We start from the raw sequence: 24,290 nt of genomic DNA on the forward strand, positions 1-24,290 counted from the left end.
TTTAAATTTATAATATATTCTATATTCCATATATATTTGTTTAGCATCGTCAGTAGCTGTTCAAACTGACGCGGTGACGACGGCGATGATGTGGACGACGACCGCGGTTCACCGGTCTCGGTTGTGTAGAGTGAGTGAGATATAGGAAAGAAAAATATAACACACAAGGTTTTATTACACGAGCGTGTGGGTGGTTTGTTTATTAACAAAACAAAAAAAAACAAATGTGCACTTTTAATGACGATGAACAAAAGAACACAAGAGAGGAAATGTATTCAACGTGGTTGGACGTTTTTTGGTTGGTTTTTGATCGAACTTTTGATATGCGTCGTTCGACGGTTAACGCAAGAGAGCCCGACCGCCGGCGGCCGGTACTCGTTCGGCACGGCCTGTCTTCCCGTCCTGCCTAGCCTTTGGGGCGTTGGTGGGAGAGTCGACAGAACCGTCTTGTCGTCGTCCGTGATGGCGGTTGATAAAGGTGCAGACCGGTCGCTGCGATGCCTGTACTTTGTACTGGCAGCCGTTGCGTACCGTGTCATACTCCCCCCACAAACCGCCAAACGGGTGTACTTGTACCGGGGTCGGTGTTGTTTGGGGGTGTGGTGCGGCTTGCGCTACCTCTCGCCTTAGCTTGAGGTAGGCTCGCCTTACCCGCGCAGCACTTAGGACTGGCTTGGTGACCCAATCGGAGTGCAGAACGGTTTGTCGTCCTCCATCTCCGGCAGCCCGTCCAGCAACAGACCTGACGCAGCTAGCCAATCGTCCTCGGAGGGTGCCTCCGGTCGGGTGACTTGGCTTAGTTGCGCCTGGCTGGTGGTTGCAACCGGCTCCTCGGGCGTCTCACCCTCGGTCGCCGGTATGTCCACCTCCATTGCTGTCGACGTTGACGGTTCGGGTGGAGGTTGGCTGGGGGCCTCGGGATCAGATTCTGGCCTCGGGTGCTTGGCATCTTCTCCTTTAGCTTTCGGAACTTTTTACGGTTCCGCTCCAGTTGTGCCTCCGTCCGCTCCTTCACCGTCGATATGACGGGTGCCCCTGACGGTCCTGGTACCGGTGCTGGTTCCTGGATCGTTACGGGGTTGGGGACCCGTACGGCTGCCACCTCGGCCGCCGTTGGTGCTGCCGGCCTCGGCTGTCTTGGCCTCGGCGCTGACAGTCGTGGCGGCCTTGGTGCTGGCGGCCGTGACGACCATCGTCCTGCCGTTTGTGGCGTCCTCGCTGGTGCGGTCGGCGGCCTCGCTGATGTGGTCGGCGGCAACCGTGTGGACCTTGGCTGGTATTGCAGGGTCCGCTGGATGTCTGCCGTCCGATCATCCCAACCCCGGCGATAGATGGCCGCTCGCACTGGGTCCTGCAGCAGCTGTTGCGTGGTCATTCTGTTGACCTGGGCGGCTGTCGTCGGCTGCTCCGCTCCCATCAACCCCAGTTGCGCAATGAGGTCGGCCACCTGCTGCCACTTTTCCACGTTTTGGCCGCTCATGTTGTCCGTAACTCCTGTTAGGCGGGGTAAGAGGGGCGCAGCGAACAAAACAACAACAAAAAAAAAAATTTTGATTTGCATGACGGTGGTGATATAAATTACGTTAAGAAAAAATATAATTCATTTTAATTTTGTCCCGTGGATGCGCGTTTTAGGCAAGACACATGTATTTTCCGCGGTGGCTGCTGGTCGGTCAGGAACACTCCTTTTCCGACTTGCTTCGCCAGCCCTACCGGTCCCCACCACTTTGGTGCAAAACCGGCATGGAAATTACAATGTGCTTTCGATAGGTGGTGTGCTTTGTAGTATACTACGTCGCCCTTGCGGAACTTCGCCGGTGTCCCGGTGTTCGCGCTCGGTTGTACCCCTACCTTTTTACTTAAAACTTGTTGTTCCCGCACTACCCTCTCTTCCTGTGTTCCCCCGATACTGTCAGGTGTTGAATTTGACAGTGCCCAATCTCCGGGTCTCTTGCATTCCCTGCCGAGAACGAGGACCGCGGGTGGGTAGCATGTCTGTTCATTACACCTGTTCCGTATCGCGAATAGAATTGAGGGTAGTTTTGTATCCCAAGATTTGTGGTTGCCGTCGATAAGTTGTGCGCGCAAACCTTTTTTCAAATCCTGATTTCGGCGCTCGACTGGGTTGGCCCTCGGATGGTAAATCGGAGTAGTCCAACCCTGTGTTCCCCAACGTTCTAACGCGTTTAGCATCTCGTTTGACACGAATTGGGGGCCGTTATCACTGAGACACACGCGCGGGTAACCGAAACGTGAAAAGAACTCGCGTTCTAGTGTTTCGATTATTGTTTTAGAGGTTGCTGTTCCTAGGGGGTAAGCCTCGGTCCACCTACTAAAACAGTCGGTTGCTACCAGTATGTATGATTTTCCCATACCGGAACGTGGGTATGGTCCCATCAAATCGACACTGATCACTTCCCACGGTTGTCGGGGGGTTCTAGGTGTTATCGGATCGTTCGGACGCGAGTTTAGTGGTTTCGTGCACGCGCACACGTGACACGCCCCGACATACAACCTCACGTCGTTTTTTTGACCTTTCCAATAGTACCGTTGTTGAACCGCCCTGTACGTCTCTTTCCAACCCGGATGGCTAGATAGGACGTGGTCGTGACACCTCCATATCACATGTTGTGCTTTGGACTTGGGTATCACGATGGGTGTGTTAGGGCCGGTGTTCGCACGTAAGAGGCCTTCCGAAAAGACGTATGAGTCGATTTTCGTTTTGGCGTTCCGTGTGCTACGCGATGGATCGACTAACGTGAGACCGGCAACCATATCGCAGATCGTAGCGTCCTCGGACTGCCACTTTCTGAGCGTGGTTGCGGTGAGTGGTGTGTTGTCGCTAACGTGGTTGTCGTGTACAGAGAAGACGTGGTCCCTTCCGAAGTCAGAATTGGTCGTCGGCGTTACCGGTGGGCCTATCAATTTTTCCTCCAGCAGGTCTTCGTCTATGGGGGTGCTGGGTACCGGATCCCGGGATAGCATATCCGGTGCTTCGTTTTGTTTTCCCGGGACGTGTACCGTCATAAAATCTAAATTAGCTAGTTGTAGTGACCAACGTGTTAATTTCGAGTTTTTGTCTTTAGCCCTATACAACCACGTTAGTGCTGCGTTATCGGTAAGGAGTTCGAAACGACGGATTTCTAGGTATGGACGAAATTTTTCGGTCGCCCAGATTATAGCTAGGCACTCACGTTCAACCGCGGCGTACCGTTTTTGTGTCTCACTGAACTTTTTGCTCGCGTAGGATACTATGCGTCTTTCCTCCGGTCTGTCACCCCGTTGGAATAGGACTGCACCAGCTCCAATTTCGCTTGCATCAGTTTGTAGACAAAATGGTTTACTATAATCAGGTGGCGATAACTTCGGTGATGTGACCAACGCATTTTTAACTGATGTAAACGCGCGTTGTTCTACATCGGTCCATTTCCACCTTACTCCGTGTTTTAACAAATTTGTTAGGGGTGCTATGGTGTCCGCGTAATTATCTACGAACTGGTTGTACCAGTTGCACACTCCCAAAAATTTTCTTACATCCTTAACCTTTTTTGGAACCGGAAAATTGTCAATGCAGACCAATTTTTCCGGTTGTTTTGTATCCCTTCCGAGTCTACAATGTGCCCCAAAAATGAAATTTCGCGAAGACCGATTTTACATTTTTTTGTGTTGCACGTTAGCCCGAATCTCTTGAGACGCTCGAGAACTTTGTCTAAGTGGGCCTGGTGTTCGTACTCGTCCCTTGAAAATACTACAATATCGTCTAGGTAAACTTGTACAAAATCATCCTGGTAACCCCTCATGACCTCGTTCATGAGTCTCACGAAAGTCATTGGACTATTTTTCAGACCGAAAGGGAGGACTCTGAACTGAAATAGACCTCTACGTGTTCGGAAAGCCGTGTATTTTCGCGCATTTTCATGTAGTGGTACTTGCCAGTACCCCACCGACCTTAGGTCGAAAATGCTGAAAATTTTCGCGCCCCGCATTTGCCTAATCATTTTGTTGAGATCTGGCATCGGGTATGCGTCGGATTCTGTCACGTCGTTCGTAAGCCGCCTGTAGTCGACACAGAGACGAAAAGTTCCGTCTTTTTTCTTTGCCAGTACTACCGGTGCGGCCCACGGTGAGGTACTCGGTTCTACGAGCCCCTGGGTCTCCATGTCGCGCACCATTTCGTCAATCGCCACTTGTTTTTGTTGTGGGTACGGATATGGCTTTAGCGCGATGGGTGATGGGTCTTTAAGTACAATTTCGTGTTCAATTAATTTGGTACGTCCTACTTTTTCACTGAATACTACCGCATATTTATTTAATATTTCGGTGAATTTCGCGCGAGTTTCGGTATCGTTACCAAATTCTAATTGTGATAGGTCGGGACTAGTGGTGGTTGGTTGTGCCTTCCCTTTCCAGCATGTCGACGTACGAACGTGCCTACCTAAATGTATTGTACCCGCGGCGTAATCCCAAGAGACTTCATTGTCAATAAGGAAGTCGTGTCCTAGCAACGCGTCGCAATACAAATTATCTAGAATAGTTGCTTCAAATCGTATATCGAGTGCTCCTATTCTAGCTTCGAATGAGGTGGTGCCACTGGTTGTCGCAGTGTGACCGTCCGCCATTCGGACTGAATTTGGTGGTCCGTGGGGGGGTGATTTGCCGTATTTACTGGCTATTATCGGGTTTACATACGATTTTTGCGCCTGCGAGTCTAATAGGGCTGTTACGAAGCCTGACCGAAATTCGAGTTCAACCCCAGGGGTCGGAATTTTGTCCGGGCGTGTTCGTGTACCATTACTAGTCGTATTTCCACAGGCCGAGCGAGACAGTGGGTTCTGAACCGCGACGGAGACTGTTTGATCTTCGGCGCTGATCGCCATGATCTCACTGTCCCTATCGACTGCCTCTGTGCCCGCCTGTGGTATTACGTGAGCAGACTGACCTAATGCGGGGGCATGCGTGGTGTGCGTGTTCGCGTCCCCGTCACCTGTGAAGGTGAACACCAGTGTCTCTGTTGCCTTTGTCCCTACACCTGCGGTTACCGCATGAGCCGGTTGGTGCTGAACACACGTGTCACCGGTGAGGTGAGTGTGCTCGGCGCAATGGTGTAGGTTGGGGGTCTGTGAACTGGTGTCGATAGGTGTTGTGACGGAAAAAATTGTTGTAGTAGGTTGTTCTGTGTGCTGAACTTCCGTACTACGCGCTTTTCGATTACGCCTATTTTTCCCGTGTGTACTACCGATAATGTGTGTTGGTGGGTGGGGGGGAGGTGGTGAGTCGATGGGACGGACTAGTCCCCGTCGACTCCCCCGCCGTTTCCCGGCCTGGTCGGTCGGTGTGGGCACTTACTGTTCCAATGGAGTTCCCCGCAGAACTTACACGGCCCCGGTGGCTGGTCATCAGATGATTTGCCAAAAAATTTTTTTTTGACCGGGGGGGGTATTTGCGGGGTGTCCGGCCCCTTTTTGGGGTTTGGAGTCCAGCGTTGTGTGGGCGGGTTGGTGCTGTCCGTTGCCGGATCCAAAACGCCTGCGATGCGTCTCAGCTCGCTGAACGTTTGTGGTCGGTGCAAACGGAGGTGCGTACGAAACGTGTCGTGTGCTAGGCAGCTATAATACCTACCAATTCCGATTCGGATAGGCCGGTGGTTACGCGGCGTGCTAGCTGATTTTTAGTTAACACGAATTCCGTTAGCGATTGTTTGGGCGTTTGTCGTGTTGACACGATGTCGGCGCGCAATCGAGACTGAATTTCGGAGTTATTGAAATTTTCCAAAAACTCGTCCCGAAATTCTGCCCAGGATAGGTCGAGTGGCCTGATAGAGCTATACCACGTACTCGCCGTTCCTTTTAATTGCGGTTCGACCGCCCTGCACCAACCCGAGTGGTGTATACGAGCTTGCCCCAAAATCGCCTCGGTATTATCTATATATCGTACGGGGTCCTCGGCCCTTGTTCCAGTGAACTCAGGTAACGAGGCTCTTGCTGTACGCAAGTCCTCGTACGGTATTAACACCGAACGTTCCTGTGTGCGTGCTTCGTACGGCGTGTATGCGGACATATTACCCGTCCGTCCCGTCACGTCGCCGTGCGTATTCTGCGCGGCTACGTGTTGATAGTCTGTCCGGACGGCGTAGCTGGCTCCGGGTAGAGCGTTGCCTGCACCGTCCGCGTTTGACTTACCCGACTGGTCGTACTCACGTGTGTTTGCTACGACCTGTACGGGTGGCGGGGTGACGGGTGACCGCGCAGCTACCTGCTGCGGCGGCTGTTGTGCGAATGCACTGCGCATTTCAGTCATGAAATTTGCCATGCTCGCCTCGAGCGCCGACAAACGCGCCTCGAACGCGTTGATGTTGCGGTTCTGTGGCGGCGTCTGTTGTAGCATCTGTAGCTGTGCCGCTGCGGTCTTAAATACATCGACGCTGGGCACGTTAGTGCCCGAGGTGGGTTGGACCTTGCCGTGTCCCGAGCCGCCGCCCGAGGTTAACTGCCATGCACTAGGGCATGCAGTGTTCGCCGTAGGCGGTTGTCCGGCGACCCAGCTCGCGTCCGTGCCTACCATTGTCGATGTCGCGTACGGCTGTTCTCCTGTGCCGTCCGTTTGCGTATTCGACGCAGACTGCACTGGATTAAACCGTACGTTGGCGGGGTCCTGTCCACTTTCCCTAATAAACTCCTCTAGCCTAATTATGACGTCTGACTTTGAGCCAGATATGCTTAACCCACGGGACGTACACTCGCCACGTAGCTCCGCTGTCGACAACTGTTGTAACGATTTACCTGACATACTGTTTTTTTTTGTTTTTAAATAACAAAAATACAGATGTAGACGTTAAACTATCGCGTTGACGGTAGCCTGTGCTTGTTGTACGGATGCTCCGAGATTATTCGGTCGAGGGTGTGAGCGAGAAAGGGAAAGAGAAATAGAAATTATACTAACAAAAAAAAACAAACGGAATACGCGCGATGTTTACAATCAATATTTTGATTACACCCGCGCAGATGATAACCAGCTGTGCAGCTGATTGTGGTGTCGCCAGTACGGTCCAAAAATACCGTAAGTAGGTCAACGTACTAGGCGGCGGCGGTGAAACCTGTTTGTCTCGGCGGCGCACGGCGGCTGTTCACGTTCGACGGCGGCGCGCGATCTTATTTTTGTGCGACGAAATTACCAACGGCGGCAGCGACACTGGATCGGAGGTTCCTCACCTGCGCGCTGAGCTGCTATCTGTATTATCGTCGCGGTACGAAAGGCAAGTGTTCGGCTGGGTGGTGTCACGTTGCGTAATCACTTCCCAAGCCGTTTCACGGTTATTCTCGGTTGCGCGGAATTCCCTGTACGTACTATAATACTTTTTACGTAATCGTTAACTTGGGATTCCTAGCTAACCGGAAAACACACCTCTGGCTAAAATATCTTAATACTAATATAATATAAGCAATTTACCCGAGGTACGTGTCAGCGTGAAAGAAAACTCTTACCTTTACGTAGACTTCTTTTTGAGGTGATTCCTCAGCGGGGAGCCAATTTGACGCGGTGACGACGGCGATGATGTGGACGACGACCGCGGTTCACCGGTCTCGGTTGTGTAGAGTGAGTGTGATATTGGAAAGAAAAATATAACACTCAAGGTTTTATTACACGAGCGTGTGGGTGGCTTGTTTATTGACAAAACAAAAGAAAAAAAAACAAATGTGCACGTTTAATGACGACGAACCAAAAGAACACCAGAGAAGAAAATGTATTCAACGCGGTTGGACGTTTTTTGGTTGGTTTTTGATCGAACTTTTTGATATGCGTCGTTCGACGGTTAACGCAAGAGAGCCCGACCGCCGGCGGCCGATACTCGTTCGGCACGGCCTGTCTTCCCGTCCTGCCTAGCCTTTGGGGCGTTGGTGGGAGAGTCGACAGAACCGTCTTGTCGTCGTCCGTGATGGCGGTTGATAAAAGTGCAGACCGGTCGCTGCGATGCCTGTACTTTGTACTGGCAGCCGTTGCGTACCGTGTCAAAACACTAAAGTCGTGGTCGGACGATACACCCAGAAAACAATCATTGAAATCAAAGTACAAACTTGAAAAGAAGGCAAGGATTGAAGCACAAAAAACTATAGCCACTTTGAGTCAAAAGTTGGCAGACATAAACAATGAGGAAAACTACATGCAGCAAAGCGAAAAATTTTTATCTCCAAGCTTGTTAACCATTGTTAAATCACATATTCGTTGTCAAAAAAAACGTCCAAATGGTTACAGGTACTCAGATGAATTAAAACAATTTGCACTGACGATATACTTTTTAGGACCAGCTGTATACCGTTTCTTGAGACCTACTCTGTGTCTTCCAGTACCAAGAACTTTAAGAAGAGTTATGAGTAAATATGAATTGAATCCTGGACTGAATGACTTTTTATTTGAATTTTTAAAGTTTAAAATTTCAAATTTTAAACCAGAAGCACTTGATTGCACTTTATGCGCTGATGAAATGGCACTTAAAACACATTTATTTTATTCATTGAGGAAGGATGAAATTATCGGATTCCATCAAACAAATTCAACAAAAGCTTATGATCCAGCTAAATTTGCATTTGTGTTGATGATTTGTGGAATTAATGTTCAATGGAAACAACCTATTGCATATTTTTTGGTATCTGGTAGTTGTACTGGAAATGATTTATATAACATTATTATGTCTACTATTGCTAAACTTCAAAATATTTCTTTGAATGTCAAAGCATTTATAACTGACCAAGGCTCCAATTTCCTGAATTTTAGCAAAAAGGTATTTGTCAGTCCATCACGACCTTATTTTTATGTCAATGAACAACAGGTTATTTATATGTTTGACCCACCGCATTTGCTAAAATCAACTAGAAATATGTTTTTCAAACATAATTTCATCAATAGTGAAAATTACATAGACAATAAACACCTCATACATTTCTATAGCGAAGACTCTAAAATGAATATACGAACAGCTCCAAAATTGACACATGCCCACATATACCCTGGACCGTTTGAGAAGATGAGGGTTTACCTAGCAGCACAAGTGTTCAGTCATACTGTTGCTGCAGCTATGCAAACATATCAATCTTTGGGAAAACTATCATTCGATTCTTTGCAGACGATTCAATTTATTGAAAAAATGGACAATTTGTTTGATATATTTAATTCATCAAAAACACCTAACAGTAAAGACTTCAGGAGACCTTTTAAGAACACATCAAATCAAAGAGAATATTTACTTATGATGGTATCATTTTTTGAGAATTTACGAGTTGTAACAAAAAACAATGGTTCTGATGTTACAAACAGAATGAACTTCATCAATGGCTGGTTGATATCAATAAATGGACTATTATTATTGTGGAGTAACATGAATCCCACAAATGATTGTAATTTTGTTCTCTATACATCGCGTTTAAATACAGATCGTCTCGAAAATCTTTTTGGTATGTTTAGACTTCAAAATGGGAATAATTTAAATCCGACACCTGTTCAGTTTTACTGTGCCTTCAAAAAACTCTTCTGTTTAAATTATTTTAAACATTCACCAAATGCAAATTGCTTAAAAGATTTGGATAGCATTTTAAGTCATTTAAATGTAGAAGAGAATGGAAATTGCAACACATCAGTAATACTTCCAAAGCAGACAACAAATCCGATCAATTTCATTCCTTATTTGAAAATTGAAGATGTTGATTACAGAGACCTTAACATACCTGAAAGTAATGCATTAAATTATATTTGTGGATACTTGTATATGAAATGTTTAAAAAAGCATACGTGTGATGAATGTATTAAATATGGGCACAGTCAAAAGGACTTAGACAAATCATTTCTATTCTGCCACTTTAAAGCATACGAAGACAAAAATAAGACCATCTTTGGACATCTTCAAGCACCGCACAATGACTTCCACAATTTTATTTTTGAACTAGAAAATATATTTATTGAACAATTTCCAATCTTAGCTGTAGACAAAAATGTAGGCATTAAAATGAAAGATGCATTTTTTAATGTACCATTTAATCATCCTTGTCCACATTTTGATCATGCATTCTTAGTCAAATTATATGTAAGATTTAGAATTTTTTCATCCTTAAAGTTTTTGAACAGAGAACTTTTGACTGAAAGAAATCGTACAAATAGAAAACTCACAATTCTAAAACATTTGTAACATTACCTTGTACATTAAAATAAATTTCTGTTGAAACATCATTTTTTTCTATTTTTTATACCTAATTACTTATTATTATTGTCCTAATTTAAGTAATATTTATTATATTAACTGAGGTGTTATTTTAAAAAACCAAAAGTTTTTGATCAGCATAAATAGACAAAAATTGAAAAACTAATATAATATATTATATTTGAATTAAATTGTATTACAATTGAATAATATACCTAGGTACTATTTAATTAAAAATAAGCCGAAATTGCAAAAAGTTAGACTTAAAGATTTTTAATTTAAACCGTGTCATTTTGTGATTAAGTTTCATTATATATTTACACAATATAATTGTAGATACATATATTATTTCCATTATGTGGACAGACTGATTCATAAATAAGAATATGGCCGCCACCTTTTTGTGTGATAAGTATGATTACCATGTTATAATATTTAAGTGTCCACCCCCTGGTATTATATACCTAATTCACACGACACTAATAATTATAATAAATAAACAAAAATAAATACAAAGATAGCGGCTGATGTGCGCGAGTGTTTGTGTGTGTGTGTGTGTAGATCGGTGGTGGTGGAGCCTTTAATAATAACCCAGTACTTTTTGCGAGCACGGTGATTACGGCGGAGAACGACGGTGAGCGCGCGAACACATAATACCTTATATTATCATAGATATACCTATGCCGGGTTGCATGAACGTTCATTAAATATTTAATGAACCAATAGTACGCTATTGAATGAATAAAAAGTTATTCATCCACTAAACGTTAAATAAACGTTCAATAACGTTATTGAGTCATTAAACTATTGGTTACCAGTCAATTAAACTAATGATCCGATTTCAGTTGAATAAAAATTTATTCGTTCATTAAACAGTAGTACAGTATCTATGTCAGTAACTACCTATGCGTCTTGTCAATGCGTTATAATACATGTTACATTCTTGCATTTTCACTTGCTTACCACGTATATAACAAATAAATTATTAATATTTAATACATCGCAAAGTAATTAAATACACTTTAAAAAATGACCGATTCCGAATCATCATCTAATTCTGATGACGAAATGGTGTTGGATGTATTATTTTATTTACCCAGACCAAGATACTTTCGGGATAGGTCAAACCCATTGGAGGATTTCGACGATTTTGATTTCAAAAGTAGGTTTAGGTAAGTAACTAATAGCTGTAATAACTAATAAGTTACATAAAATGTAAAATCGTACCTAATTTGATACCTACATAATAAATGCATATTTTTACAATAGACTATCAAAGGAAACTTTTGTATTTTTATTAAATTTAATTGGAAACGATTTGCAACGATCTACAAATAGAAGCTTCGCCATTTCTCCAGAAATACAAATTTTGGTGACTTTAAGATACTATGCTACAGGTACCTTCCAAGTATGTATATAGTGTAACCTACATCAAAATGTATATTGTATAGTACCTATACCTATATTTTTATTTGTTTTTCTAAATTTAATGTTATGTATTATGGAACTGTTGAACTGAACATAACTGCTTGGGTCTATAATAGTGGCAATTTTGTCGCTAACACCCAAGACATGACGCATGTATTAGTCATAAATGATTTTATAAATCTGTGCCTGGTTTTAAAACCAATTAAAAAAATTCCGAAATCAGTTCACTACGTGGCGGTGGCGTGCTAGGTATGTTTTTGATAAAAAAAAAAACACCGGTTACGTGCAGCCTTTAAGAGGACGTAGCCAGGAATTTTGTATGGGGGGGGGGCTGAGTATAAAAATACAGTTAATAAAATACAAATACAATTTATGTCTTTTATTTTTTTATTAATCTTGATAAATTTCCAAGGTCAACACGGTCAATAGGGGGAGGCTATAGCCCCCTTGCCACCCCCTGGTCTTACACACGTATACGCATGGCACATTTTACACTCAGTAGATCACGTTTAGCTCCGTTATTTTAAAAATAAAAGTGAATTGAACTCTTATAAAATTCAAATGTAAGATTATTATCTATAGTGAATCACATAGGTTCTTTTATTATATTTTAATTTTAAAGCGAGTTGTGAGTATTTTAAAATTGTAAAATGTTTGTAGGTACATCTTAAAATTAAAAATACCAATAACACCCATTAAAATTAAAATATAATAAAAAGCCTAAGATTCTCTAGATAATAATCTTACATTTTAATTTTATAAGAAGTCAATTCCCTTTTATTTTTAAACTAACGGATCTGAACGTGATCTGCTGAGCGTAAAATTATTATTTTTAAAATAAACTTCTAAAATAATATCCTTTAAAGGATTTTATTGTTTTAACCGTTCCTCTTTAACTGTTAATGATTCAATAAGTACTTTTCTATTGTACATAGTCACATACCTAAGGTCTACTCCTTTCTTTCCCTATATTCCTTAATAAAGGCTGTTATTGGAGATCATGTACACGTCCATAAGTCAACAATATGCCGAACCATAAAACGTGTGTCACTCGCGATTGGGCGTCTTCGTCCGCATTTTATCAACATGCCTAGGAACGCTGAAGAAATTCAGAAGGTTCAAACAGGTTTTTTCAGATTGAAAGGATTCCCAAGAGTGGTTGGGGCAGTAGACTGTACCCACATACGTATACAGTCACCAAACAGCAATATTGGAGAAAGGTTTCGAAATCGGAAAGGGTATTTCTCCTTCAACGTACAGGCTATATGTGATAGCGACTTAAAAATCATGAATATTGTTGCACGGTAAACATAATTATTTAAAAAATACATTTTATTTATTACAATTTACATACGCACTTAAATGAACCTATTGGTGGAGCATATAAGTGATTTTTAAAAACATCCCCTGAAACTTTTTGTACCTATTTCATAAATTTAAAATGTTTTCATAAATTAATTAATTCAAACAACCTTATTACCATTAATTATAAATAGTAGTATGTATAATCAATGGCATTACTAATAGTAAAATTAATTAGTATACATTTTACTGTATGTATGTAAGTTCTTGTATTATGATACTATGATAGTATAAAAGAAGAAACTAATACACAAGGGTATTGTTCATCTAAAATGTTATTGTAGGTGGCCAGGTTCTGTTCATGACAGTACAATTTTTGATAATAGTATGTGTAGGGCTCAGTTTGAAAATGGAGAATATGGGAATAGTTTTTTACTCTGAGACGGGGGCTATCCATGTCGTGATTACATGATGACTCCTCTTCTTCGTCCTGTTACTGAAGCAGAGAAGAGATATCAGGTATTAGTATATTATTTATTATTATAGGAAACATTTAATACTATCATTCATACAAATTACATTTCCTCTCTTTTCACTCTTAATTGTCCAAAATCTGGTTCAAATACAATTTTTAGTTAGGAATTAAAATTAAATTTATCTAATACACTTATTTTTATGATTTGTGCTTCATTAAAATATCTTCAACCACCTTCATTAAAATAACTTCCCGATAAATTTTAAATTTAGTTAAATAATTAAGCATTTAAAAATATCATTTTTTATCATAGAAAGCTCATATTGGTACAAGAAACGTTGTAGAAAGACTATTTGGTGTGTGGAAAAGGAGATTTCCGGTGATAGCTGTAGGAATACGCACACAGCTTAACACAACTATGACGACCATTGTGGCCACAGCTGTTTTATACAACATTTTAAAAGAACAATGCGATGAAATGCCAGCTAACTAAAATGCCGTAGATAATGACTTACTTCTGGAAATTGATATGAACCCTGTAAGGCAAACAGGCAATTTAGTCAGAGGACAATTAATTGACTTGGTATTTACATAAAACAATGTTATAGTGGTAACTATTGGTTAGTAATATAACGTATGTATATTATTTGTAAATTTTTTGTATTATTCATAAGATTTATTTATGTATAGTAAATAATTTAAAATTATATTATATTATTCAAGTATAATAAATAAATTATTATTATAAAGTTTGAAAATGAAAATAAATATTATGTAAAAAAAAATCAACTTATATTATTATATAATTTTAATATTAAATATAAATAATGAAAAAAATAAAAAAAAATAAAAAAATTAAATTAAACAGGAGTTAAATATTGTTCATACTTAAATTATTTGTATGATTGTACCTGCAAATATATATTTACTCAAACCCAAACATTTTTTTTTTGTGCTTGAGTTCCAATAATAATATTTCTTCTTTTAATTTGTTTTGACGAGATTCACTTTCTAATCTTTCCACTTCAAATTTTATTTTTTGTGTCATAAGGGTTTTTCTAGCTCACTTACTTCAAGGTCAACTTTTGCTTTTTTTAACTTAATACCGTGTAGTTCATCTTCAATTTTGTGGTATTTTCTGTTTTTATTAAACGTTTGTTATTCAAAACAGATAAGCCTTCGTACACTTTCTTGGAACTTATCTGCTTAGATTCATTCACATTGATAATATTTTTAGATTAGCTGAGATTACATTTTCAGACAAATTGGATTTAGGAGTACAGGATGATGAAGGAACGGATTCATTTAATGATCTGGATTGTGGTTCAAGGGTATCACATATCACTTCATAATTTTGTAAAAACATATGCTAAAGCAAAAAAATCAAAAAATTAAAAGCAAGCAACAAATCAATCATATTGTTAAATAATCATCAATAATTAATAAAAAAAATTAAATACAAACCATCAGTGTTGAGAAGTAACTTAAGCTACAAGTAGCTGTAGCACGATTACTTTTAGATTCTGAACGGAGTGATGAATGTATTGATTTTACAATGATGTGTTTTTTTAATTTTTTTATTTTTTTGTGACTGTCAAATAAGTTTTGGATAGTAATAGCTCTGTTTCTGATAGGTTACGATTTACAAACAAATGAATTTTGATTTTTGTTATATGACAATATTTAATTATAATAATATATCCCAGGCTGACAAATCATCTCTGTTCAGAATCGTTTTTCATATACAATGATACCTATCATTGCATTCAAATTTAACCTACTCTAGTCCGAGGTCTTACTTAATTACTCGATACCTTTTTTCCGCAACACCAACATTTGTTATTTGGGTGACTGGGCGTAATTAGCAACTAAGGTACTCCGTACTTCGACGATTACTAGGTACTCTCTAGTTTGGTTTAGAGATCACCATTTTGAAAGTAAGGAATACCTTTGTTGCTATATTACATTCAAATAACAAATGTTGATGTTGCAGATCCTCAATCCTCATTCACATGGGCGCAACTAGAGTAAAATTGATGACGTGCTAAAATCTAAAGCACATCATGAAAACCCTCCTTCCTTATTTATGATAAGTAAAATTATTATACACTAAAATGTAATATTTTTATTTAAGAAGATGTCAGCGGCCACTAAGCACACTATTTGTTTTCTCTCTCTGGCCCACCCGCAACATAGACACAACGCATTTACGCAGAATAATTTTTTATATCTAGGAAATATTAATCCTACTGATTCTACTTATTTGTGTACACAGTACAATTAATACAATGATAAACCAAATGTAATAAACGTATTTTATGTTTGCATTGACCATAACAAATTAAAATAACTTAGAAAAACAATATATTTTGATAGTTTATCATAAAATATTATATATAAAATCAGAAGTTTTACTATTACCTATATTGTAAGAAATCGGCACAGCAATTTCCCCCCCCCCTATTTAGTAGTTGCGCCCATGCTCATTCATTATTTATTCATACCTGATCCACTATTATACAAATCGTTTGATGTTCCATCATCTAAAGCATCTTCTACATCTACACTTTGATGCCCTAATAAAATGATAATATTCATATATTATTATTATTATTATTATTTATTTATTGTTACAAATTAATTTATGTATTATAAATTGACATTAATAACATATTTGTATAACATGCCAATTGACATTATGGACCATGGTATACCAATATAATAAATATATTTACCTACCTGTATTGTAGTCACCATCACAATCTACTACATTATTTAGGGGATCTAATTGTTCTCCCAGTAAACCAAAAATTTTTTCTGTAGATTTTGAAATACTTGGGATGTGAGTACCTCCACCTGTTATATACCTTTGTACCTATATAGAATATAAATAAAATGAATATTGTTTTCAGTCAGTACTCAATAAACAGATAAGTTGAATTATATAATCATAAACAGTAATACAGTTTAAAATTATTATATAAAATACAATTTAAAATTTGAATATTATACAACATTTAACTTCAATAGAAAATAACCCATAAAGTAAAAATTACATGTTATTTTAGCAATATTAAATTATAATACAGCAAAATAATAAATTTACCTTATCGTGACTTTTTTCTTTCCTAGCATCTCTTTTCAGTCCATCGTACAAGTGTTTTAATTGTACATCAATTCTGATGCCTGATTTTTGTTGCATATTGTACAAACAAGTAATCTTTGACCAGGCTTCAGTTTTCTTTTGATTCCAAACCGCATCAGTCTGAATAAAATATTTTAAAAGCAATTAAACTTAAAAATAAAAAGATACTTAATAATTATTATTTACATGCCTAAATTAGATTTATATATTTTATTATTAGGACTGAGGACTACTATACTCTTATTACTACCACAGACCTTTAGTTTTTTCCATAACATTTTAGTAAGGTAGTAGAACTATAATATGATAATAATCAGGGGCGGACTGGACTAAATATATAATATTATGCATATTTTGAAAGTAAAAAGTCCTCAGTCGCAACAATTATTATGTATTATAATGTATATTGTATATGTATTATAGGTACATATGATAAAAACATTCTTAAAATCGATTTCTGTTGTCTAAATAATAATATATACAAATTAACAAATTAATTTTTAAATTACCGTCATCAACTATACTCATAAACATGGTATGATATATTGGTATCATTATTTTTCAATTTTATCGAATTAATGTATATATAGTTTGACTTAAAAATACATATCGATGTATACGTACAGAAAAATAACACAAATTAGATACTTTAAAAGGTACTTACTTTCATGTTTTCAATTATTGACTTGAATGGTAATATCAAGTCAATTAGCATATCTTTCTCCCATTCTGTAAAATTTTTTCCCCGTTGCCGTTTTGATTTGAACTCACTTACATTCACTTCTGACATTATTTTACTATAGTACTCTACTTATTACAGACGAAGGTAAACAACATAAAAACACTTTTAAATTTAAATAATAAATATGTAGGTAGTATAATATATTATACAATGTAAATGTAATTATTTTGTACCGAAATACCGATTAATTTTCAAACTAAAACAACAGCTGATTAGTTGTTATCAATTTTCTGTGATAAGCTTCAGACTTCAACATAAACCTTGGTATCGTGTTTGAAACTAATACATTTTTATTCAACTGTTTGTGCAACCCAAATCGCTTAATAAAATTATTTAATGATTCAATAAAACTATTCATTAAATAAATTTAAGGAACGGTTTCATGCAACCCGGCACTAGTATACTAAAGTATGATTGTAGACACGAAAAGAAATACCATAACATCTAGTTTGTATAGTACATGGAATTAGATATAATCCATAGACCTTATACTAGTATAATTAGTATAAAGTCTATGATATAATCACATATAAAATTGTACACAGCTGCTGCTGATATAGATAATAAACTTCATCTATTTTATTATCTATACCTGTGATATTTTATTTTTTGTTTACATTCCGTATGTGGACGTTGATGGTTGATTACGGTTTTTAAAATTCTATTTCTATTATGAATTAACCATGTATTAATTGTAATCGTTTTAAATAAGTACCTATTACATTAGGCGGGCCGCACACCAGAGAAATTATAAACACGAAACTTTTTATATGCAATCGGTTTCAGAAACTAGTTTCACGTTGATCTGTATATTGAAGAAACTTAAACAATGAAACTATAGAATAAACGAAATATGATTAGTTTTCAAAATGTCGTCTGACGAGGACGACGTGATTTTGCTTTGGTGGTGGGCACGTCAAAAAAAAATTTCAAAAAAACGTCGTTATTGGGTACATCCGATAAATGTATCTAATATATGTTCTAGTACTAGTGTTGTTGCAAATGAATTACATAGCGATCCAGATAAATTTAAAACATTTTACCGCATGAGTAAAAGTAATTTTGATAATTTAGTACATGGGTTCTCAACCTGGGGGGCGTGAAAAAGTTGGAAAAAAACAAAAAAAATGAAATGCTGTCGTTTTCTACGCCGTGCCTTACCGGTGTGTTGATAGTGTACCAAGGTCGCCGTCGCGGTCGATCATTAGATATACACTGAGCGATCGTTACGATTATATTAATAAAATCATCGTTTTGACGAAAAATCGTCACTCGACGCGAAAAGAACAAGTTTTCGTGACCCGTAAATAAATATTACGATTACACTAATTGTCTTGTACAACGTATGAGCTGGAATTCTAGATAGTTACTATCATTTAGTATTGTTACCTATTTAGTTGTGTTGTAACTTTCGTGCCATACTTGTTTCAGGTTATAATTTCGTTTTTAATATTATTAGTGGTGGTAATTTGATATTATAATATCATAATTGAAAATGTCAAAATCAAAAAAAAGATTGTATAGTGACGATTATATTAAATATGGTTTTACTGTCATTGAGAAAAATGGAAGTAATTTACCTCAGTGCGTTATTTGTCACATGGTTTTGAGTAATGATGCAATGCGACCAGGGCGATTGGAACGTCATTTAATCACTAATCATCCCGGTTTAAAAGACAAACCAATGGATTATTTTCATGCTAAAATAAACTCGGTAAAACGCATGAAACTTGATGCAACTGGTCATTTTGCAATAGAAAATGAAAAGCTCATGGAAGCATCTTACGGGATTGCCTTGTTAATAGCTAAAGACAAGAAACCACATACTATTGGTGAAACCCTTATAAAACCATGTTTACTTACTGCATGTAAAACTGTATTCAATGAAGAAAGTTGTGCTAAAGTAACAAAACTTTCTTTGTCGAACGATACAATAAAACGCAGAATCGATGAAATGGCTCACGATTTGAAAAATTAAATAAGTCTCCGTTCTTTTCACTTCAGTGTGATGAAACCACAGACATTTCGCAAAATTCCCAATTATTGTTTTATTGTAGATATATTGATGATAAAAAATTTAAAGAAGAAATGTTATTCTCTCAAACTCTTAAAACAACAACAAAAGCTGTTGATGTATTTTCTGCTCTTTCTGATTTTTTGATATCTAATGGTCTTTATTGGGAAAAAGTAATTGGTGTAGTACTGACGGAGCACAAACTATGACCGGCTGTAAAAATGGTTTTATTCAATTAATCAAGGGAAAAAACCCTAGCATATTTGGTTCACGTTGTATCATTTATTTAGCTTGCAAGACTCTACCTGAATCACTAAACTCCGTTTTAAATTTGGCAATAAAAATTGTCAACTGTGTAAAATCTAGTGCTTTGAATACTAGAATTTTTAATGTTTTGTGTAATGAGTTGCAAAGTGACCACCAAACTCTTATTTATCACACTGAAGTCCGTTGGCTATCTAAAGGTAATATGCTTGATAGAATGTACAGTTTAAAATCAGAGATTGAAATATTTTTAATGAGTTCTGAGAAATTAGATCTATACAACAAGTTTACAGATGAAAAATGTATTTTTTATATAGCATATTTAGCAGATTTTTTTGGACTCCTAAATGTTCTAAATTTAAAACTTCAATGACATACAAATATTCTGAAGTCTTACGATACAATTCACGCTTTTTTAAAAAAAAATTCACTGTGGCAACGCCGTCTTTGTGCGACTAAACCTAATTTCTCCTCTTTTCCACGGCTTAATGAACTTTTTGATGATACCGAAAATAATATATTAAATATCGAAAATGAGTTTAAAGAACTGATTTCAGCACATCTGGTATCTTTAAAAGACCAATTATCAAAGTACTTTCCTGATATTTCTAAAGAGAATTGACAATTTAAATTAGTATTAGACCCATTCAAAATTGATGTGGACATACTCCCGGATTATCTTCAAGAGCAAACCATCGACCTTAAGAATGATTCCCAAGCAAAAGAAGACTTTAAGTAAAACTCTTTAAGATTTTTGGCTGTGTTATCTTTCTGTACATCCAGAAGTTGGCAATGAAACTACGAAGCTATTGGTTCAGTTTCCTTCCAGCCAAACATTCAAAACTTGATTAAAATCAAACAGTGCCAACCCTCTCATTAATTTTATATTTAATAATAGTAAATTTTAATTTTAAATTGTAATAATATTTTTTTTATATCATTATTTTTATTTCTATTTTTTTCTTACTTATGCAAATAAATTCATTTAATAATAATAAAACCCATATTACCTCATGACCTCACATTAATCCATTAACCAGCATTAAAGTAAATTATAACATATATATTATATATCCATATATTTATATATATTCACATATATAAGTTATGCATACGTCAATCTTATAGTAGTGAGGGGGCGTGAATTCTTACAACAGTTCGAATGAGGGCGTGAACCTTAAAAGGTTGAGAACCCATAATTTAGTAAATATAGTTGGGCCAAAAATTTTCAAAAAAGATACAAACTTCAGGATTGCAGTACCAGTAGAAGAAAGAATTTTAATTACATTACGGTAATTACATACATTACTACTAATTTATTATTTGAAAAGTAATTTCTGCATTATAATTTAATTTTAGTTTTAATTTTTAATTATAATTTGATTATTAAAAAAAAATATACAACAAGTATCTAAGTATGTTTAGTCAGTTTTATAAATATGTGTATAAAAAAATGATATTGTATACATCATTCAGGCATCAGGCATGTAGTATTCTTGGTTCATCGTATTCGAAATGTCCACGTTTGCTTTTGAAATGTCTACGTTAGTCAAATTGTTTGTCAATGTTGTTTCTGATGATAAAGTTTGATTCCACGGTACATAATCAAGTCCTGATGAGGATTCATTAACCCATGAACTTAGTGGTGTAGAGCACAAGCTTGTGTTGTTACCATGACTAGTATCCTGTGTAGTTTTTAAAATATCATCAATCAAAACATTCACCTGAGTACGAAATTTTCTAAATTGTGTATTATTCATTTCATTCAAATCTGGCAGTAAACTTAACAAAAATAATTTTTTTGGATTTTCCTCTGAAGTACGTTGTTTAGCCTTAATATAATCTATTACACATTCATCTACACTAGTGATATTATTTGAATTTTTCTTCTTTTTCAAGGGTGGTTCAATGCCAACGACTTTATTTTCCAATATTATTTGTATTTGTAGAAGGAATTTCTTCGGTTATTGTTATGTTATTGCATAAATCTGTATTATTGCAGTTGTCTTGAGAAGATGATGCGCCTTGGTCGTTGTCATTGTCATGTGTAGGAGAAGGTAAATTTCCCGGAAGTGAATTTCCTTTTTTCAAGTTCAGATAAGGTATTATAAACTGCATCTTGTCTGTAAGGTAATATTTTTTTTTTGCAGCTGATCCACTTTTTTTGGTAATATTTCTTGTAAATACAATCCGTAAATTCCTCCATGTCTCTTTACAGTTTATAACTAAGCAAATATATATTAATAATTTATTCGATTCACATATATCATTTTTTGTATGTATTTTAAATGTAGCGCTATTTGTCATATTTTCAAAATAAATAATTTTTTTAACCTCATGTCAAATGTACACAAAAAAAAAAATTCGTTACGATTGGTTTATTATTTGGACGTATACCCCATTGCGGACGATGTGGGAAATATTTTTCGAAATGCCTCTGACAATTAAAACTAGATTATTAAAAAATATTAAAAAATTGATTTAAGTCTATTAAAAAAATATTATTTCAGATTTTTAGCCACTGGGTGTAATTTTAGAGCATTGGCTCAACATTTTATGAGAGGAGAGACTACTGTTGGTAAAATAATTGCAGAAACTACAGAAGCTATTTGGGAGTGTCTACAACCTACATTTTTACCAGTACCAAGTTTAGAACTATGGAAAAATATTGCTGCACGTTATGATCTATTATGGCAACTACCCCAATGTTTGGGCTCAATCGATGGCAAACACATACGCATAAAAAAATTCAATAACACAGGATCAAGAAATTTTAATTATAAAGGTTTTTTTTCAATACAACTGCTTGCTTGTGCAGACGCAGACGGATGTTTTATCACTGTGGATATTGGAGATTTGGGTAGAAATAGCGATAGAGGTGTGTTTAGATTATCTCGTTTGGGTAGATGGTTAGAAATTGGAGAAATGGACGTTCCACAATAAGAACCTTTACCACACGACAACGAAGGTCCCAATTTTCCATATTATTTTTGTGGGGATGAAGCTTTTCCTTTAAAATCTTATTTGCTACGACCATATCCACAGAAGACTTTAAACGATCAAAAACGAATTTTCAATTACAGATTAAGTAGAGGTAGAAAATCAGTCGAATGCGCCTTTGGAATGATAGTCTCCAAGTTCAGAGTTTTTGAAACACCAATCGCGTGTTCTGAGTCAACTGTAATATCTATTGTAAAATGTGCTTGTGCTCTTCACAATTACATACGTAAAACTGAGGGAAAGTTGTATGAATCAAAAAATATGAACAGTCAAGATGAAATTAATATTCCCCAGCATTTAAAAACAACACAACACCAACAAGCAGTTCATAATTTATCGACAGCAAGTTCTGTGCGAGAATATTTATCAAGTTATTTTTTAAAACCAGAAGTTTCATTACCGTGGCAGTGGAAATACGCAGTTGAACCAAATATTTAGCATCAATAGCATCTATATAATATTAAACATATTTTTAGCTATATTCAGTAGCTAATTGTTATGTTCCTTTTATTATTATCATAATTTTGTAAGTAATATAAATAATAACAAGATATCCAATCTGATGTTCCCAAACTTGTTTTTACATTTTTAAAAATCGTTTTTTACATACTATAATACTTACAATGTATCAATAATAATAATTATAATATTTACAATACAAAATAGTTATTTATATTAACACTAACCTGTATCGTTTACTTCTTTAGCAATACTTTCCCAAGCTAGTTGGGTTGACTCACGTTTGCTATATTCGTTTAAATTATAATTGTACAAACATGGATATTTTTCTACTGCTTCAACTAATAGTGTATTAAAGACAGGATCTTCTTTTTTAGGCATTTTTAATTAACTACAGAATATGTTGAACAAAAAATATATGAATATAAATAAATAAGTATATAAAGTATAATTTAAAGTATGATTTTGTTTTATTGATTAGTTTAAAAAATATGTTTTTACTAACTTACTTTATTTCAGTACGTCGAAAAATTCGAAAAAAATATTGTTTTTTAAACTAGCACTAGTATTTTAAGTATTATTATATTAATAATAAATATTAATATTAATATAAAAATATTGAATAGTAAATAAGATAATAAATCAAATTATATGAGTATAATTCACTCAGTAAAAACTAAAAACGTGCATGACTGTTTGAAAAATGTTCATGAAACTGAAACAATGAAACCAGAATAACAAATTTCTTGTTATCAATTTCGTAAACTATAAATAAAAATAGTTGCATGAAACTCGGTGTGTGTTTTCCCATGCAAATATATCGGCTGGTTTCATGCAATTATAGTTTCATGTTACAAGTTTCGTGTTTATAATTTCTCTGGTGTGCGGCCCGCCTTAAATTACTTAATATTTACTTATAATTATGTATTTTGTTTATTGTTTAGATATAACTTGACGTGACTTCGGCGATTTTTAATATCTTCGGTTGAACGGTGAGACAGTCGCCTTCAGGCGGTCGCGATGATCGTTATACTCACGTGTCAAGACACAAGGTGGATTAAGCACAAATAACAATAGACGAGTCTCAAGTACGAATATGTTTTATATTTTAATTAAGAACGAACGAGGGGTGAGTACTAAAAATTCCGTGTGGTGAATTAAACGGATTAACAAAATGACCGATCGAAATAATGGTGGTATTAAAACAAAAGAAAAAAGTGATGTTGCGTTGGTCTTGAGAAACGGTAAGTTATCCGTGGTATGGTTTGCGCAAGA

At 36.7% G+C, this 24,290-nt stretch overlaps 1 protein-coding gene and 4 pseudogenes across 3 annotated transcripts; 2 read left to right on the forward strand and 3 right to left on the reverse strand.

The window, feature by feature from the left end:
• Positions 1-350: 350 nt before the first annotated feature.
• LOC126553790 (uncharacterized) lies at positions 351-1,399 on the reverse strand (annotated as a pseudogene).
• Positions 1,400-12,612: 11,213 nt separating this feature from the next.
• LOC126553791 (putative nuclease HARBI1) lies at positions 12,613-14,001 on the forward strand (annotated as a pseudogene).
• A 1,841-nt stretch (positions 14,002-15,842) lies between these two features.
• LOC126553788 (uncharacterized) lies at positions 15,843-17,601 on the reverse strand. Of its 3 annotated transcripts, none has more exons than XM_050208903.1 (4): positions 17,201-17,592; positions 16,498-16,656; positions 16,131-16,266; positions 15,843-15,967 (listed from the first exon to the last, which is right to left on the reverse strand). In XM_050208903.1, the coding sequence occupies exons 1-4, from the start codon at positions 17,324-17,326 to the stop codon at positions 15,882-15,884; spliced, it is 507 nt and encodes a 168-aa protein (XP_050064860.1). In that variant the 5' UTR covers positions 17,327-17,592; the 3' UTR covers positions 15,843-15,881. The 3 variants fall into 3 exon arrangements, with proteins under 3 accessions (XP_050064860.1, XP_050064862.1, XP_050064861.1); XM_050208905.1 differs by lacking the exon at positions 17,201-17,592 and adding an exon at positions 17,046-17,188; XM_050208904.1 differs by having other exon boundaries at positions 15,849-15,967; positions 16,127-16,266; positions 17,201-17,601.
• A 546-nt stretch (positions 17,602-18,147) lies between these two features.
• On the forward strand, positions 18,148-22,470 carry LOC114126899 (uncharacterized; annotated as a pseudogene).
• Positions 21,029-23,396, reverse strand: LOC126553793 (uncharacterized; annotated as a pseudogene).
• Positions 23,397-24,290: the final 894 nt, after the last annotated feature.

This window comes from Aphis gossypii, unplaced genomic scaffold (assembly GCF_020184175.1).
Source record: "Aphis gossypii isolate Hap1 unplaced genomic scaffold, ASM2018417v2 Contig00328, whole genome shotgun sequence".
Lineage (NCBI taxonomy): Eukaryota > Metazoa > Arthropoda > Insecta > Hemiptera > Aphididae > Aphis > Aphis gossypii.